The sequence below is a fragment of the Carassius gibelio genome, chromosome A13 (genome assembly GCF_023724105.1).
Source record: "Carassius gibelio isolate Cgi1373 ecotype wild population from Czech Republic chromosome A13, carGib1.2-hapl.c, whole genome shotgun sequence".
NCBI lineage: Eukaryota > Metazoa > Chordata > Actinopteri > Cypriniformes > Cyprinidae > Carassius > Carassius gibelio.
This window is the reverse complement of record NC_068383.1, coordinates 6,034,843-6,055,439: the sequence shown is the minus strand read 5'-3', so window position 1 is coordinate 6,055,439 and position 20,597 is coordinate 6,034,843. Positions and strand designations below refer to the sequence as shown.

At 34.4% G+C, this 20,597-nt stretch overlaps 1 protein-coding gene across 1 annotated transcript in view; it reads left to right on the top strand.

Moving 5' to 3' along the window:
• The window catches only part of LOC128025966 (inactive heparanase-2-like), a 59,660-nt gene that overhangs the window by 17,585 nt on the left and 21,478 nt on the right, over positions 1-20,597 (top strand). Inside the window, exons 4-6 of the mRNA XM_052612608.1 lie at positions 9,698-9,871; positions 12,834-13,005; positions 16,214-16,261. Coding sequence (XP_052468568.1) covers positions 9,698-9,871; positions 12,834-13,005; positions 16,214-16,261 — 394 coding nt within the window. The remainder of the gene's footprint in view (positions 1-9,697; positions 9,872-12,833; positions 13,006-16,213; positions 16,262-20,597) is intronic.

Genomic DNA, 20,597 nt, shown 5'->3' with positions numbered 1-20,597 from the left:
TATACCATGCAAACGATCTTCCACATATTTTTTGGCATTGAAGATTTGATCGAAATTATATGTTCTTAAACGGTTCAGTATTTAATCACAAAGAGCATTTGTTCTGAGACCAGAGAGCTGTTTTAAATTATTTCTTGCCATTTAGGGAATTTTGCTTAGTATGTTGTATCCTTCACGCTACATATCTCGGGTTAGTGCCGTCTGTTCATCTTCTTTCAGCGTCAGATGGTTTTATTTGAAGAGGACCAGTCAAGCTAACCGGACAGATGTTTTTTTTTTTTTCTCCTCAAATCTATACACTCCACGTTATTACAAGCGCTTACATTCCCAGACGATGATTTACTACCAAAAGACGATTCATGAAACACTGAGCTGAAAAACCCAAACTAACATGTCACAGGGGTTCCATTTCTGTAAGAGTGATTTTCGTGTAAATTAAACCATTCCTGTTCTGATAGATCTGAAAGACGAAGACTGGTGTGTAGGGCTATTTTGCGAGATGTTTTCTGTGAAGGACAGGCTGCACTGATGCTGTTGTCTGAGGAAGGAAATCCTTTGAAGAGGTGCTGTAAAACAGCTCAAGGGTGCCTCACCCTGCTAATCTGCACTGTCTCTTTAAAGTGATCATTACAGTGTAATTACAGCATTAGTAAGTAAATGGGATCATTTCGGCAGGTATGTGAAGAAGCTACTAAGTTCTGAGATGAGAATGGCAAGTGAAAAATTCTTTAGTACACGGTTGGTCAGATAAAAATATTGTGCTTTTTTCCTTTTTGGTGTGATGGTACTGGAGTTGCTTCTGTACAAACGACGGTGTTTGGTTTAGACTCTGTCTGGATGAGCTGCATTTGAAGCTGTTACACACATTGCATTCAAAATGTAAATTTTAGTTATTGTATTTTTGTTTATTCCCTAGGAATCAAACCCATGTTGTGCCAAGGAATTGTTTCCTTTGTCAAGCATCAGATTATGAGTATCATATTATGTCATTATTATGCTGAAAAGATGCTAAGACAACTGCTTTTACATTATTTTAGCAGTTATTTGCTGTAATTATAGTGGTCGCCAGTGGCTCTTCTAAAAATGTTTGACAGATCTTCATACGTCTCTATACTTATCTCCCTGATACCCCAAACAAATGCAAAAGTCAGCTGCTCAACAGCTTTTCCCCCCAGGCTGTGAGAGCCCCTCCTCTAAAACACCACATAAACCCCCTACCTCATGAAACATGGACCATCTCATGGACCCCCCGCCCCCCCCCCTTCCCCGCCACCACCACAGACATCCCCCAACCTTACCACATCACAGAAAAAAAAGCATTTTTTTTGTGTAATTTGAAGTGTGGATTTCTGCGTGACATCATTTGGTGTTGAGGCCAAATAATTCAAATTGATGATTATTTTGTGTGTGTGTGTGTGTGTGTGTGTGTATGTAAAACTTTTATCAATATATAATTACAAAAATATAATCTAATAATAATATTAAGCAGCACAACTGTTCTCATCACTGATAATAATCAGAAATTATTATTGCGCACAAAATCAACATCTTACAATGATTTCTGAAGGATCATTCGACACTGAAGACTGAAATAATGACTGCTGAAAATTCAGCTTTACTATCAAAGGAATACATTACATTTTTAATTTTATAATATGCTAATGATGTTTTACAGTATAAGTGTTTTTACTGTGTATTTGATCAAACAAATGCAGTACTGGTGATTTAGTTTTTAGTTTTTTATCTCATCAGTATATATGACTTTCACGTTCATAAGTGAAACCTTCATAAGTGAAACTGTCTTGAAGACAGTAAAAGTATTTTTCATCTGAGAAAAAAAAAATCAAACTCAACATTCAAATGGGAAGACAAGATATAAAAAATTTTAGGTTTCGGCTTATGATTGTAGATCGCAGGTCTGATTTCATGTCCCAATAATGCATTTCAACACTAATACTTGAAGGACATGTTTAGAAACTCAACTTTGCCCCACAAGTGTTTTTGGTTTGAAGTTGGATCTTATATAAGACATTTTAAAGCGGTTGATGTAATTTGGCACACACGCTCGTCTTTGAATTCATCAAATGCAGCTCCAATCAGTCCTGCGCCCAGGACTGTTGACACTAGCAGGAAATCAAAGTCCAGCGCGCCAGTCCTGCACTGCCCGAACCATGTGCTTGTGCATGAGGCAGCCTCACGGGGAAGATTAATTAGTGTACACAAACGTGTGTGGATGTTTATACACCAGAGTGTGTTCTGAGATGTTAACATATCAGTCAGCTCTTGCTCTCCTTCACTGCCAACCACATGGCCAGACACATGTACACACACACGCACAGACATGTATATACTCACGCATGTATGTATGCGTATGCACACAAACAGAGCCACACAAAACAAAGTGGCCTTCTGTGCGTAAGTCACATACATACTGATGCATAATAAGAACAGAGCGCCTGGAAATAAAGACGTAAAGCACATAGATAACTTCATATGCAGTCCAAGCTTGCCATATTGAATTAAAAACAGGTGTCTTCATAGTTTGCATTCTTCCCAAACACAAAAGTGGTTTGACCTGAGCGGTTTTGAGTGTGTATCGAAGCCCTATCAAACCAGGGTCTCTGTGTTTTTGTGTTTATAAACACGAGTGCATTTGGGTTTGTGTGCTACAGACATCCACAGGCATAGCCCAACTATTGAAACCATATTTTCACCCCTTTTCCTAGCACTTACTTTGAAGGGAACCTGTCGTACATCACAGGAGCCCTTTTCATGGGGATCTTTGAAATGCCTCAAACAGATCCCTCCTAAAACTGATGTGCGGTGGGATTGAGTGTTGCTCCCAAGTGTTGGAATAACAGCAAGCTTGTGCGGTTGAAAAATTGAACGGAAAGTGAGTTCAGAAACTCACGTTTTAGTTACTTACAAGGTCACTGTTGTAATGGTTTAAAAGTGTGCACCTATAAAAATGAGTTTTAAGTAATGCACATAGTGCTGTGGTGTTTTCTTTTGCTCAAAATGAACATTGATGGAGGGTCAGGATAGTATCCATCTTCTTCAGACACCAAGGATTTGTCCGGCATCCGTAGTCATTAGTCATAATTAGCCATGGTTATTTTTCCACTGCAATTGAACAATTAAACTTGAAATTGCTTTAAGGAGAGCTGGGAATTCAAATAAGCTGAATAGCATTAACTGCCAATGACTGGAAAGCTCTCTCACAGTTTAGCAACACAGAGAGCTTAACATGTCACGTGAAACCAATGATAACAATTTTTTTTACTCTGTATGAAGAAATGTATGTGGTCTTTAGCTACATCTGCTAAATTATGCCTAGGGAGCAATAGCTCACGCTCAAATGGTCTTTCATTTTACTTGCGAAGGAATTAGTGGTTTACGGATCTTAGGTGAATGAATCATTCTTGTTCACTTCCACACACTGATTAATATTTTGTTAACCAAAATCACTTTCTGAATTGCTTTTTGAGTGCATGACCTTACAGGATTAGCTCACCCGAGAATGAAAATTCGTCCGTCTTCTACTCACCCTCAAAGCATCCTAGGTGTATGTGACTTTCTTCTTTCAGAATAATTCAATCAGAGTTATATAAAAAATTGCCCTTGCTCTTCCAAGACTTTTAGTGGGGGTAAGCGGGTGTTTGTTGTCAACAGTTCAGAAGACATGAAGTAAAGCGAATCCATGCATTTTTTTAAGATAAATATACAGATTTCAAACGTAATAAACACTTTTTTTTTCCTAACATCTGCTGACTGTGGGAAGGCGGAAGACGGAAGATGTATGCTTGGAAGAGCAAGGACAATAATGATCATAACTCCGATAATAATGGATTATTCTGAAAGAAGAAAGTCACATACACCTAGGATACTTCGAAGGTGAGTAAGATGGATGAATTTTCATTCTCGGGTGAACTAACACTTTATGCAATTAAAATGAGGTAAGGATTTTGTTAAATGGCTTTATTTAGGTTATTTTTGTTTTTCTATGTGTTTTTGTTGTCATTTGTAGGAAAAAAGTTAACTGTATGATGCAAATACATGTTGGAGTCTCTAGGTTTTGTAGATGTAAATATTTAATTGAAAATAAAAAGTCATTTTTTCTGGTTTATTGTATTAATGAGTTCATAACACAATATAATACACTTCCTTGTCGCCGATGTAATTTATGAAAATCAACTAATCTGAACAAATTTTGGAGTGAACTGATTCAAAGATTTGGTTATTTTGGATGAATCCAATCGCTTTGGAAAGTCTGATTCATTAAAGTTAATTGGGCTGTTGGGACAGATCATGTACAGCCAAGTGACTAAATTAAAAGCGAATGATCAGTTCAACTCCCTGTTCAACTTTTTTAACGTACTTGTAAATCAGCAGATTTTGTCTGTTTTGGTTTATAAAGAACCTTTTCCGGAGCAGAAAGCTTCTGTTGATGTTAAAGGTTCTGCCATTGCAAATGAAGCCTTTATTTTTAAGACTATACGGTTCTAATGATGTTGGATAATACTTTTTTGTCATTATTTTATTTTAAGAATTATTGCTGTTGTTAAAACTAACACTATGTACATTATCACAAGTTAATACAAGTTAGTAATTTGTCATGTGTTTCAGATTTCCGATAGATGTATCTAACTTTTATAGAAAATATACTTGCTACATGAATATTTTAATTACGTTAAAGCAGACAGTTTATTTTTAGTATTAAGCTGTACTTTCATTTATCTGGTTATCTTTACTGTATAATCAAAATCCACTTAGCTAAATTCGTTTGCATCGCTCTTGTGGCACATTTCACTTAAAAGCAGCTTCATCATTTGCTCTGACGTGTTCAGTAGTGTACAAGAGTACATTTCCTTTGTTTAGGTGTAACATGAGCCCACATGACTTCTCCACTGTCCTTTTGATATGAACGCTGAAGAATGCATCCCCATGTAATTAATGTAATTGCGTGCAATTAGAATTGATTACATGGTGAGGAATGTGAACAGCATGTACATGTGGAGTATGATTATAAAAGCAATCTGGCCTTTTTAAAATTCATTTTAAGAAATGGGACATGTATAGTTTTCCATATAGCGGAGTCCAAACATCTGATGCTACATTGCGAAATCAAAAATATAATTTAAAAGTGGGAAATATAAAACAAATTAGATGCATTTCCTATAAGCTACAAAACCCTCAGTTTACTTCTCTTAGTTGTTCCCTTGTCTTGTAAACAACTTCTGTGGATAGAGCCCTATAGACGTGGATTTAGAGATTTTTTCCTGGTATGGAAGTGCTTTTTTCGGAATTTGGGTGTACATGTCCTGATAGTTGCTGTAGGTAATTACGTGTCATAAATGGAAATAAGCTGGCTTAGAAATGAGCCGTAGCGCTCTGGAGCAGTCCAGCTTGTTATGGGAGTCTTATGTCTGTGATCAGATAGCTACCCTGACAATATCCAGACCCCTTTCTGTTTCCATTACATTTGGGAGAGGGGGGATCCTGCACTATAGTTCTACTCATTGGGTTCAGCAGTTGCTACAAAAGTTCACTCAGTCGACTCCACAAGAGTTCAAAGGCACCATTTTTTTAAATACATCCATGCGTTCATACTCATGGTTGCACTATACATTAGCCTAAGTTATTGAGGAGCTCCTTGGCAGCATTTTAAAACTAAGGCCTATTTCACACAGTACACGAAAGCAGTGAATGTGTTGCATATTTATTTTGGCACCCATATTAACAAACGGCGGTATTCACACTGGCTAAGCTGTGCAGTACTGTGTAGCAGAGGTGCAAGAAATTTTTTTTGCACTACTCACTTATTGTGCCACATTCATGAAACATTCAGAAATATATATGCACAATTGTGGAGGACATTGTTTGTAAAATGGACCTTCCTAAAAAACAAAAAACGCTTTATAAATCTCATATTTGATAGTTAAAAGTGTATATTTTACACATTTGTAAATAAAGCGCACATGCACCCTCATTCACAATTAGTATAATTTCCACCATTAATTATTACTACGTGAATCCCATGTATAGGGATTCTGTAGAATATTTTGGACTCCCTTCTTTGGTTTGGCAGTATATTGCATAAATTCTAAAGAGGCTAATTGGCCCCCAAAAAAATATTCATTATTTAATTATTATTAAAGTGTTAAGCTTGCAGACAAATTCCACTGGTGCTCAGAATGATACTGTATATAATAATAAAAAATAACAAACAGTTTTCAATCATTGTTTATCGGAGAAATTTATTTTCACATTTGACATTAGTTTCATAATTATATGTTTATAGTGTTATTAAAATGCAGTGACTAAAAGAACAAGACAATTTGCAAGTTTTCTTCTATTGACTTCTATTGTGTGGAAAAAATACTATGGAAGTCAATATTGGCTACTGGCAACTTTCTTCAAAATATCTCCTTTTGCTCAACAGAAGGAGAAACTCAGATTTGGGAACTTGAGTACAAGACAGAATTTTCATTTTTGGTTGAACTATTCCTTTAATATATAGTAATATTGCAGAAATTGCTTAGTTTTTTCGATCCGGAGTCCCAGTTCTGTTATGCAGTGGAAACACATCAGCGTGAGTCTGCTGTTATTTCACTTACAAACTGTGTGTGTGTTTTGTGTGACACAGAAATGGAGTTTAAATGTCTCTATCTGATGTGATCTTGGGAGTTTGTCTCTTTGTGTAAGTAAAATAATAATAATAAAGTGTAAGCATGTTATTCTATATTACTGATGTATTGCTAATTTACTGATACAGAATTAATTACAGGTGGCAGGCTAACCTGTGAAAAAGCTTTTAACTGTTAAGGTTGTCCAAAGTCAACAGCATTATTTTCTAATCCTTCCACTGATAAGGAGTAAAACAGTCAAGAAAGAGAGAAAAACAGAGAGGACGAGAGAGCCAGAGAAAGTGAGGGATAAATAAAGAAAGAGAGCAAAAGAGCTGATGTCTCTGGAAACACTTGAGTTCTCTGTGTTGTTGTTCCTCGTCCGTCCAAAGCTCTAGGGAGCGTTTGGCTCAGGATGCTGCTTACACACTAATTACCTTATTACTGTAGCTCAGCAATATGGAACTGATCAAATGAGCTGCTTTTAGGAAAACTAGCTGTTCTATCAATGAGATTTACTCCTCAAAGAAAAAAGTACACTAGTGCACCGCCATCTATCTATCTATCTATCTATCTATCTATCTATCTATCTATCTATCTATCTATCTATCTATCTATCTATCTATCTATCTATCTATCTATCTATCTATCTATCTATCTATCTATCTATCTATCTGTCTGTCTGTCTGTCTGTCTGTCTGTCTGTCTGTCTGTCTGTCTGTCTGTCTGTCTGTCTATCTTTTGTTCTATCTATCATTCTCTGCAGAATCAAACTGGAGAGCAGAGTTTGATTAATAAGTGTTTGAAGTGTTTCTCTCATAACTAGTTTTGTTGGTGGAGGAAACACTGATCTTGCATACCCCTCAGCAAATGTGCAACAGGCAGGCGGCCTGTCGGCAAGTGAAAATGGAGGCTATGATTGTGCAGTATGAACTTGGCATTAGTACTTAATTCCTGAATCAACTGTTTGAACTAATCGAATGAATGAATAACTCAGTAGCCGGGTTTCGTGATGAATAAAAATCTTGAATCCATCCAAAATGTAACTTTGCGCAAAATTGTAGTATCGTATAAAACGTTTGCGAAAAAGCACCATTTCCATTCAACGAGTCAAAGAGAACAAAAAAAAAAAAAATTCAGGGTGATGGAAATGTAGCTAAAGACTTTAGACATTTACTTCAACCTACAGGCAGGTTTAGTTTCTTATTTAGAGTATAATTTCATTAGAAAATAATTTAATATTTACATATTAATAAAACAAATCTGGAAAAAAAAATCCATATTCATAAAGAAAATATTTTGATTAAAAAAAATTATAATAATAAAAAGATCTTTCTAAAGCTATTTTTGTAGCTATCTGTCATGCTTTTCTCATGCAACACAATGGCTTTAAATAATCTTTTTGGGGGGGTAATTTCTTAGCCAAATTTGAAGTGCGATTATTATTTGATTAATTTGATTAATTAATCACCACATTGTGTAATTAGTTATATTAAAAAAATGTAATAGCCCTTAATAACCCTTATATATGTTATGTGTGTGTGTGTGTAATGGCATGTTTACTGTATAAAAGCCTTTTAACTCTAGTAAACAAGTCCATATAACTGCATTTGTTTGATGTCTCAAAGCCTCTTAAGTAAGAGCGATAAAAGGTCTGTCATAGGTGTTTGACTGCTTGTTTAAATGAAACATAATCTTGACCTCATTAGGGTAATATTTTAACAAGTCTGTAATTGGAACATTTCCCTGTTGATTTAAAAGGCCAGCTTTTATAGTTTGGTAACCAGGGGAACTGGGTATTGGATCTTTTCTACAAGAATTTGTATGTCTCTACATGTGATTAGAGTATGTATGCAGGCTATTTAAGAAATTACACTTTACTGTTAGTCATGTTTTAAACTGTGATGAATGCTATAAAGATGACTGCACAAATAAACTAAGGTTTAACAGTCACGCCAATGGTCATTTCTGTCTTAAATTAGCAGCTGTGCTGGCTGCTTATCTGCCTGTTGCTTGCATTCTTGTGATTGTTTTTTTTTTTTTTTTTTTTTTTTTTTTTAGGTTTCATGTTACACATAAATTTTCATGAGAGAAACAGAACTTCTGCCCATGCATCAGTCAAAAATATTTATTGAGTGAATTTAATATCTGAACAGATGTAATATAGCAACAGTTTTTTTTTTTTTTTGTCGTTTTTTTTTCGGTGCAGAAATGCCAAGACTAGCCTATGATGTTAGCTGCTTGAATCCATGCCCAGACAGAATCTACAAACCTTTTTCACATTGTCTGTGCTGATTTTGGTGAGAACATTGTGGGTTTAAACACACTAAAATGTGTTCCCTGAAACATTCTTATTGGTAACTGAAAGTATAATCAAATTAGCCAACATTTTAAATAAACAAAGACAGAAGGAGTGTTGGAACTTTATGGAAGACGGGACTTAAATAGTAGATTAAACTTTAGAAATCAACCTGAGTCTACCAACTTAAAATAAAGCAGTATCCACTTTTTATAAATGACCTTTAACTCAGAATCTCTCATCACTGTCGAAATGGGGCTCCTTGTGCGTCTGGTTTCATCTGCTTCCTTTTAAACACAGGAAATAAAGTCAAAGGGTAGTAAAATATTTGTGTTTATTTTTGCTGCTCTTAACAGATAGAATTTCCAAACATCAACCAACGGCTGTCCGTTAGCAAAACCAGAATTATCATGTCTGTCTCTCTGGCAGATTTAAAATGGAAAAACTTTCTTTGTTGCATTTCTGTTTTTTTATTTCCTTTAATCTCCCCTGTTTGTTTGTTATTATTATTATAAATTGACAATAATAATAATAATAATAACTATTATTATTAAAATAATAATGTATTATTGTAATTAATAATAATAATAATAATAATAATAATAATAATAATTTGTACATATTTTGTATTTTTATTACTATATTTTATATATTTAACGATAGTCCAAAGTCCAAACTAAAATATACAATTGTTATTATGATAAAAAAACAACAACAACAACAAAAAAAAAACAATGTATGAATGTTACAGCTGTGTCTGGCTTTTTCCCAGCCAGGTCTTTAGACAAACTTTACAACTTTGCCGACTGCGCTGGACTGCACCTGATCCTTGGGCTGAATGCCCTGCACAGAAACCCTGACAACTCATGGAACACCTCTAGTGCTCTGAGTCTGCTCAAGTACAGCGCCGGCAAAAAATACAACATCTCCTGGGAGCTCGGCAATGGTGAGTCCTCACCGTTGCAGATTGTAAAAATGATCTTTTGCATTATCTTTGACATGATATCAGTCAATGGAATGCCCTCAACTTCCATGCATCTATGAAAGAAAAATTAAGCATCCATCCCATCTAGCAGTGATTAACAGCTTCACACCTTCACACTTCATTCACTCCATTGGGTTCAAATTTAAAACATAAAAAAAAAAAACATTACAATAATCCACAAGTAATGTCAGTTGCACAAGCTGCGTGTTTATGAGAAACAAATCTATTATTTTAACTTTAAATCTTTGTTTCCAGTCATTTATTCTTAATATTGCTTTCTCCAGTGAAAAGTAGCTCTGTCTGAATCAGGATAGAAATATGCACAAATCAAGCCATTGATCTTGGAATTCCATTACAAGAAAAACAATTTTTTTTTTTTTTGGATTTTGATTTGAGAGGACAACAGGGGATGGACTTTTTCACTGAATGAAACATTATTATGGATTATGGACTAGATAGAAATAAATAGAAATTGTAGATTTGCTTCTTACAAACATACTGTATGTTAATTGATGGACTGGAGTCGTGTGGATTACATTGTTGTGATGTTTTTTATCAGCTGTTTGGACTCTCAGTCTGACGGCACCCATTCACTGCAGAGGATTCAGGAAATATTAAACATGATGGGATTAATAGGAAATATTGAAACAAGTTAATTTGTCACTGTCATTGGTTTCTCTCTCTCTCTCTCTCTCTCTCTCTCTCTCTCTGTTTTATGTATCTATTTAATGTATTTTTTATGCATGCATGTATGTATTAATGTTCCAGCAAGAAATGATTTCAGAGTTTGAGGGGGGGAAAAGCTCTCTTCTTTGAGAGAAAGCTCATAAATCCACACTCAGCAACTGTATTTTGTTTTCTGGTTTCTTCTCATTAAACATTGTCCACTTGAGACACTTGTAATGCTTAATGTACAAAAGCTAACAATAGAGAATTATGGTTATTTTTTTAATACAAGCAGCCTTTACCAGCGCAGTAAACGTGACCGAGATGGGCAATTCAGATGGGTTTAAAAATCACAGGGAAGTTCTGATCATTATTGCATTACCCCGCCACCGAATAGGGCTTATGTCAGGAAACAAATTCACAAACAGAATCAAAAGGACACCTGGTGACTTTGTAATCTTCTCTAAGCACTCATTCATCTATTGTCCTGTGCCAGACATGCTGCAAATTGCCCCATTCCTGTTGCTCTTGTATCAAATGTCTCTATAAACATAAAAACAGCACAGAGTGTAAAACCTTTGGCTTGAATAATTATGATCTTATGATGACATTGGTTCCTTTCATAAAATTAGACAGAATAGAAGCTATGTTCCTGACAGCATGTGTAGCCTGAAGTATCGCACACTTTCCATACTAAATACTAAACCTATAAAAATGCCAGAGACCGATTTACGAATGTACACAGACCATATATTGTCTTAATCGTTTGTTTATTGGCAACATTTTGCATGTGTCAAGACTTTACTAGACGTTTGCATAGAAAAACTGCAGACATGCAGATCGCTGCTTTTGTTCTGAGACGGTCATGTGAGACCAAAGGAAGCAAAAGAAATTAATTCAGTAATATTCTAATATTCGTTACATAATACCAGTATAAAAGGCATCTTTTCAACAGAATATTTTATATTTAACTAACTCTATTAAAAGCATGTTATTACTGGAACAGGCATTTGAATGTTTGTCTTTCTGACTTCAACTGTAACAATAACCAGGTCTGAAGAATCTAATCAAATTTTGCGGAGCTGTTAATTCAAAAACAAGCGAACAAAGAGTCCAAATGAAACAAAGAGAAATATTATCAGCTGTGGGTGGATGTTTATCAAGTGGGTCGTGCCAGCGTGACACAGAGTGATGTTTTCTTTCATGATTTTGTGTTATTTTGTGCTTTTTCTAAATGATAGGATCTGGAGAATATTTTAATGGATAATAATGCATCATATTTTCCACTGGCCTCTGCCTGGCCCGGTACTCTATTGACACTCCAGCTCAACGTCTCATTGTTTCTATCCCAGACACACACTCACACAGGCTATGATGTTTATAAAGTTTGCCACTTGACTTCTGTAACGTCTTTGTTGTGATTTCAAGTGTGCATCTCTTGAAGTGTTGCCTTGTTTAAATAGTTTACAAAGACTGTCATTAATATAGGTCGTAATTCAGAGGCAGTTTGCATATTCAATTGTGGCTGCTTCAGGCGTCTTAAAGGAATAGCTCACCCGAAAATACAACTTAAGGAGAATTTTTGAAGGATCTTCACACAGCTGTTTTCCATACTACTGACCACAATTGTTAAGCTACAAAAAAAATAAATAAATAAATAAAATAAAATAAAATAACAATCAAAATATGGGGTCAAAAAAAAAAAAAAAAAAACATATATATATATATATATATATATATATATATATATATATATATATATATATATATATATATATATATATATATATATAATTATGTATATTCAGCAAGGATACATTAAAATGATTAAAATGGATATTTTACATTTCTACATATTCATTTAATAAAAAAATAAATGTTTCTTTCTATTAATCAGATAGTCCTGAAAAAAAAAATTATCATGGTTTCCACTAAAACCTTAAGCAGTACGACTGCTTTAAAAATATATGGAAGCTTACTTTCACCACAGGATTAAAACAATTTTTTTTTTTATCTAAATTGCAAATTTATTCACAATTTTTTTTATTGTAGTTCTCACAAAAGAGGACCAAAAGTCAAAATTGTGAGAAAAAGTCTCAATTACCTTGTTTTACTTATTATTAGAAAAGAAAAACACAATTGCAATATGTAGAGTCAGAATTCTTACCCCTGACATTTCCCAATAAATGTGCTAATAATACTTAATTAGTTAACCAGAGTTTTATTGTGCATTATTTTTCTTTATTTCCCTTCACAGAGCCCAACAGTTACCGCACAATGGCTGCTCTGTCGGTTAACAGCTCTCGTCTGGCTCAGGATTACTCTCTTCTGAGAACGTTACTGCAGTCGGTGCGTTTCTACAGCCGAGCGAACCTCTACGGACCCAACATCGGCCGTCCTCAGAAAAATGCAATCATGTTTCTAGATGGGTGAGTGTCTCTGTTATTTGTTCAAAAATGATTAGGGCCTTCCTGTATACACTTATTTCTGTGTTTGACAGTATGTGGAGAGTGATCAGTTATGAACCGAAGCTGTTCCTGCAGAACTGTGCAGAAAACTCCACAGGTGTCACTTGTGTGTTGGTTTAATACATTTCCTGGATATTTTGATAATGCTGTCAGACATTTTGTACTGTCAACTATGTTTAACACATTTGATATATTTGTGAATATGAAAATTGTAAATTTTTGATAGCTTTGAAACCTTTAGCATGTATCATTTACAGATTTACACACTTTCTCTTCTGGAAATATGGATAAGAATAAAAACTACTGTTTAAATGTTTAGGACTAGACTAGTTTTTTTATGTAATATTTTTTCATGTTTTTCATACAATTATGCATTAAATTACTCAAAAGTGACAGTAAAGACATTTATTTTGTTACAAATATTTCTGTACTTTTGAACTTCCTGTTCAAAAAAATAAAAAAACAAAAAAAAAAACCTCATTATCATTGATAATGATAAAAGTTTTTTGAGCAGAAAATCAGTATATTACAATGATTTCTGAAAAATCAAGTGACATTGAAGACAGGAGTAATGATGCTGAAAATTCAGCTTTGCATCACAGGAATACATTTCATAAAAAAAAAAAGTAAGGTAATGTAAGCAGTTTAACTTTATGTGAGCAGTGGTCTGATGTGACTACAACTAATGGAGGTCTCAAACATGTTTTTGAATGGCTGTGGTTGTCATCTCATGTGGCGTTTTGCACTTTCAATGTGGAAAGGTGTCATGACAGGTTATGGCATGGTGTTTGCAGATAGGCTTATTTGACACTGGACTCGTTTTAATGTCTCATAAAAGAGATCTCTGAAGCACATATTTTAAGAAAGCGTAGTACTGTATGCCTATCTGGAGGAGCACATAGCTGAGTTGTGTTTATGTTGCTCCGTGTGGATTGTTAGTCCAGAGGCCTGTAGCACCATTAAAACTCATTGTGAGATAAATAAAGTGTCACTCTATTAATGGCGAGACGGAGCAATGTTCCACCTGCCTGGGCACTGAGGCTTCAGTAATGCAGCTTTTAATTTTGAGCATTAAGTGCAACGTAGTAACAGTTTTTGTTTCCAGCAAGACAATTGTGGCAATCACAGTGAGAGAGTTTTTCTGAATGATTCATAAGTGTCATTTGTTTGTGAATTAAAATGCGGAAGAATAAGGCCGTTCAAAAACTGCTAACAGAAACAAACATCATGAAACATCACGTTTCTAATTAACAACAAACGATTGATCCAAAACCTATGACCAAAGTCCCTTTACATTTCCTTTCAAAAGACCAATCTTGTCTCAATCATTCAGTGTGTGGTTTTTGAAGAAGGTTTGAGCAACACCGCAAGCCTTATGCTTCTAAACACATATATTTTTATGACAGGAGCTTATTAAAGCAGTGCCAGTGTTGTTGTGCTTGGTTTTAAGACCACATTTTTCTAATTCTGGTCTTGTAATGACGTCTGAGATAAATACCTCTGGAATTCATTTGTGAGCGTTCGTTTAACACTGTTTGTGCTTTTGTGCTGTTCTTCGAAAACTGGTTTTGTAGAATAATGGCTTTTGTGAGTGGATACTAATTGGTTGTAATTCCAGTGTGACAGAGCCAGACATAAATCTGTCAGTGCCTGACCAGAGCTTCCTCGTTCTTGCAGCCAGCGGCTTACAGCAGGCCCTGTCTACACCTACACACACACACACACACACACACTGAATCAAAAAGAATAATGGGAGCGCAAACACAGCCCCCCCCCCCCTCAAAAAAAAAAACAATAATAATAATAATAATATAACAATAATTTATTCATTAACTGCAGAAAGTTATTTTTGTAGTCATTATTTAAACATATACTGTAAATGCCTTTGAACCAAGATAATTTTCCCTCTTATGTAAATCTTAAAGATAAAAGTTAGTTTTTGGCATTTATCTTGTATAGTTTTGTTTTGTTTTGTTGTTTTTAGCAGTCGTAGCAGTAGTAGTATTAGTAGTGTATCATTTGTCATCTGTTTAAATGTATTTGAATATATTAGTAATATTATAATATTATTTTACATTGTTACAATTATATATAGACAGATGAGTGTGCATGTATATCAAATGCACCATTTATTATTTTATAACTTTAAAATATGAAAAATGTCTGATTTCTCTGGAAGGTTATTCATTTTTTTTTTTTTTTAAGATTCAGGCTTTTTTTTTTTAAAGGCAAAATTTGCTTGATGACTGTTTAACTTGTCTACAGTAAGCATGAGCCCTTTTTATTTGTATTAGGTAGTATTGTATAGAATGCATAATTATGAAATTTCAATGTCATTTAAGAATTTTGACATTGTAACAACCTTTCATAACTATATTATGATCATGAAATAAAATGACTCTTATTGTGATTTACTATTTTGTTAATATGATCAATCACTTGAAGCCTCAATATATTATGCAATGTTGCTTTTCAAGTAAATTGTAAATTGTAAGGAAATCCTTGGCCGACAAGCATGCTGATCTGTCCATCTTGCTCTGTGTGATTTGTATTGAGCAGTTTAGGTGCATCCCTTTACTTTCTGCCACAAGCTGCCTTGTGTTTTCATGCGGGGGCTTTTAGTCATAGCTTTGGCGGGCTGAAATGAAACTTGGTATTACAACCACAACTGCTCTGTTGAAGGTCTTCCTTAGAACGAGACGCCACCCCTTGCTGCTACCATTCTCGTTCAGATGGAAATGATAAATGCAATTTTAACTTAGCAGACAGACAGAGGGACAGACAGGGAGACGAGAGGGGAATTATAAGACGACATGGAGTTTTGGAGAGAAAAGAGTACTCGTTGTTTTTCAGTGTGAAACTGCCATCACATGAATAACTGTTTAGAAACTTTGCTCCCTATAAGGAGTTTTGTTCGCTCGTTTGATTAAGATTACTCAGCTCCCTGGTAAACTCCTCTCTGCACAAATTTACTCATAGCATGATAGATCAGTGTCAGCGTCGAAATAAACAGACACCTCCTGTTAGCCATGCAGCCGTGTGTGTTCAGTTCCTCTGTTTAAGTGTCATTAATGATGGTGAAGCAGAATAAAATAGTTGTTTTTCCAATGCTGCTATAATAACTATACTGATAAATAGTGACACTCATTTTTTTCTCTCTCTTTCACAGGTTTATGAAAAACGGTGGTTCTGTGGTTGATGCAGTAACGTGGCAACAGTAGGTATTTTACCTTTTTTAAATTATAACCTTTTATTATTCCCCATCGTTTATGGAAACTTTGAGAACATCTTTCTAAAGACATAATACAACATTGCTTTGGTATGAAACAAAACAGATTGTCAATACAAAAGTGTCAGTTGTTCTCAAACGGTGGGTCAAGACCCATTAATAAGTCGCAGGGCTGTTCTGATACATCAGGGGGAAAACAATGCAAAAGTACAAATATTAAAAATGCAACCAGCTATATATCCGTGTTTGGTTTGGAGAGGAAAATAAATAGGCCTAGTCACTTTTAAAAAAGAAAATTACTATGCTGTTTTTTAATTTAGAACATTATTAGCAAAAATGTTTTTCATAATTGGTCATTAATGGTTAAAATAATACATTTCAGTTAACAATAATTTATTTTAGTATTGCAGTGTGTTTAGTTCATAACTTGGAGTTTTCTCAAAATTCGGACTCCTTTTCTTAGAATTCCGAGATATAAACTCACTATTGTGAGTTATAAAGTCCAATTCTGAAAAAAAAAAAAAAAAAAATCGTACAATTGCGATGTTGTGTGTTATAAAGTGAGAATTGCGAGATTATGTATATTTTTTTGCAATTCTGTCTTTATTTCTCAGAATTGTGAGTTTATATCTCGCAGTTCTTATTTTAAAACATACAATTGCGACTTTATATGACACAGTTCTGTGAAAAAAAAGTCAAAATCAGAACTGTAAGAAAAAAAGTTAGAATTGTGAGATTTATTTTTGTATTCAGTGGCAAACACAGGTTTCTTAGGTTTAGGTCCATTTTTTGATATGGTTAATTCCATAATTTGTTATGCGAAATAGTTTTGTGATATTTTGTTTTGTTGATTGGCAGTACAAACAGTCTGTTGTTCTGCTCTGTTGTTTATCAACCATAGAGTCTGTTGTTCCCCACCTCCGTCTTAATTTCTAACACTTGTGAGGTGGGACAATGTGCTGGAAGGTAAATTTACACTCCCAGCAAACACATGCAGGCCTCTAATATGAGCCATTTTTCCTAATCTGGTTAAGTACCATAACTGTGAAGTGTTGTAAAAGACATCAACAGTTTCCTATGTTCAGTAATATTTCTAAGTAACAAAACAATTAACATTCCTTGCATACTTTCAAGCTAAACATTTATATTTTATAACTATTCATACCATGTTTCTGTTTACCACTGCATTTGTATATATAAACATTAAAATTCTCTCTCTCTCTCTCTCTCTCTCTCTCTCTCTCTCTCTCTCTCTCTCGCTCTCTCTCGCTCTCTACATGTGTGTGTGTGTGTGTGTGTGTGTGCGTAATAACTACCATTAAAAAATTAAGGTTCAGTAAGATTGTTTTTATTATTATTTTATTATTTTTGAAAGAAGCTTCTTGTGCTCACCAAAGCTGCATAAAATACAAATGGCTGCAAAATAAATGAAAAATACAGTAAATCTAAATATTTGGATTTTTTTTAAATGAATTAATTTAAAATACAGTAAAACAGTAGTATTGTGAAATAGTATTACGATGTAGAATAACTTCTTTCTATTTTGATAACATTTTAAATGACTTTTTAAGCAGCCATTACTCACATAATCCTTTAGAAAATAATTTTTAATATGCACATTTGTGTTCTTATTGTTATCAGACTATCAGTTATGCGGCTTAATGTTTCTGTGGAAGCCGTGATTGATTTTCTATCTGGATTCTTGGATGAATTAAAGTTCAATAGAACGTTGTTTATCTAAAATATAAATCTTTTTGTAACAATATGAATATCTTCAATGCCACATTTTATTAATTTAATGCACCTATGCTGAATAAAATTATTAATTAATACAAAAAAACTTCCCCTGAAACATATTGATAGTGTATATAATATATACATATATAAATGTATATATACATAAATATAAATATTTCACATTTGCGCACAATATTTGAGTAATATGGTAGGTTTACTAAGTGAGATCAGTTACGCTTCACCTGTGACAAAACGGTAAAGACTCTTTTCAGGGATTAGAGCAGCTGTTCTCCTAAGGCTAAAGGTATTAATCTCTAAATAACCCCTCATTTCAAACCATTCTATCCTATTAACTTCTAATGAAGGCGAGGATTGTGTGTTTTCTTAGAGAGTGATTTGAGCTGTTGTTTCTGTCCATCAGAGACTGAAATGGATTTGATTAGAAGTGTTTGTGGCATTTAAAGGAATGGACATCTCTTGTCTTTCTTTTAGTTTGCCGTTGACTTTTATTTTGAACGTCATGTTTTATATTGCTGTCATGTCTTTGTTCCCTAGCCCAACCCTGATTGTATCCAAGTGTGTCCTCATTTGATCAAGAGAAGTTATGCTGCCTTCATTAGTCAGATGTGGCTTTTTCTAACATTATTTCCCTGACTATAAAACCAGCACATTCCCAGTGATTGGAAAATGACGTGTGTAGAAACAAAATTGCAATGTTACGGTTAGCTTGGCAGGTGTTCATTGTCAGCACAGAGGTCTTCTGGCAACCACATTATGGAGGATAAATGATGATAACTAATAATCAGTCACCATTTTTTTATGCACTTGGCAGGTTTGGACCGAACAGGTTTCAAATGATGCAGTGTCGGATTTAAGCACTGTATTTGCATAAAAATGTACTATGGTAGCCTTTCTTGGGTGATGCCATGTTCATTCATTCACATGCATAAAAAAAAAAAAAATCTAATTTGGGAACATTAAGCAAGACCTTCAAAATAAAAGCCAGCTAAGAGTTAAACGAACAATAATCAAATTATGTAAAAGATTTCCAGATACTTAAAATATAGATGTGTGTTTTAAATGGACAAACTGCACTTCTAGCTCTTAGTCTAGCTCTAAATTCCAGTTTGACACATTAGACCAGAAAATGAGGTAATGCCAGATATCAGATTATTAGTTTAAGGAAAGGAAGTTGTTATCTGGGTTAAACGTGAACTATGTGTGTTCGTCTGTGGAACTCCCTAATGTTTTTTCAATGATTATGGCAGATTCAGCTCTGGTTGTTGCATTATTATTATCATTTTATTATTATTATTAAATGGCATTTGTCTGAAAATCTTATTTTTTTGCTGGCTCTTATGGCTCGGTGTCAGAGTGTGAGAGAGTTTTGGGGCCAGTTGATGAAACTGCTGCTTATACCCATTTTTCTGTGAAGTACTGATGTTGAAACTGAAAGATGTTCATTTAATATGTTTTCCATGAAGAAGTTATCTAGTTGGCTGAGAGAGATAAAGGCTTTGCCTGAATTGTGAATGATTTGGAATAGTCAACAAAAACAAATTCTAGATTGGCTTCAAAATGATATTTAGCTAAATCTGGGCTCAGGTGTGTTTTATGAATGTATAGCTTTATAGTCACTTTTTTTAACTATTCTGCAAATTAAATATTTAAAATATTTTTTTTAACTTTTTGTAAGGACATTTTTCATTAAGTATAATTAATAATTTAGTTACAACAAGTAATAATTAAAAAAAAATGTTTTTCAAGTGCCCCTCTCATGGGTAATGAAAGGTCATATTACAACAACAACAGGTTGACGTGTATGCAATGTCAAAAAACACTTTCATTGTCTTATAATATGCATACATTTTGACCTTACTTGCTCAAGGACTCCCAAACGAATGGCACAATAATTCATTTTTCTAAAGCCCTACTTTGCGTAACGCTAATCTGCAGTGATTGGTCTAATTTTCATGTCATTATGCCTATAATGCCTGATAAAGCAGCGTTTGTGAGCACAGTGCTGCTTTGTGTACAGCGTTACCGGGGAAACAGTTATTTAAGCAAGCGGCACCCAGTAGCAAAGAATGGATTTGCATTTTCATTCAGACCAGCGGAAAATACCAACAAATGGGTGGGCAATATGCTAATGTTTCATGTTGAGACATGAAACGGCTTGGAATTCAGTTGTTTCTGTTTTATTTTTATTTTACTATTTAACACTTCAATTAGCAAGAGTGGGGGCCATTTTAACATTAAGTAAATGTATTTGTAAATGTAATAATACACTGTATTGTTGAGCCCTAAAAAAAGCCTGTCTGGACATGAGATACTGTACTGTTGTGTGCTTTATAACCGCAGTGCACAGTCTGACCCGAGCAGATGGACAGGCTGCAGAGAGACAAGGCAAGTTCCAGGTCAGCTAGAGTTCTTCCTGTGTGATATCATGAAAAAAACACAGATGCTGTGTTCAGAAAGCTTCAGCGAAATATACAAGGCTGTTTTTTTACATCTCGTTCTTGTTGAGTTTTCCTTCAGATGGGCTGTTGCTTTATAACCTCTCACTCAGAAAGCGCTTGACTTGGTC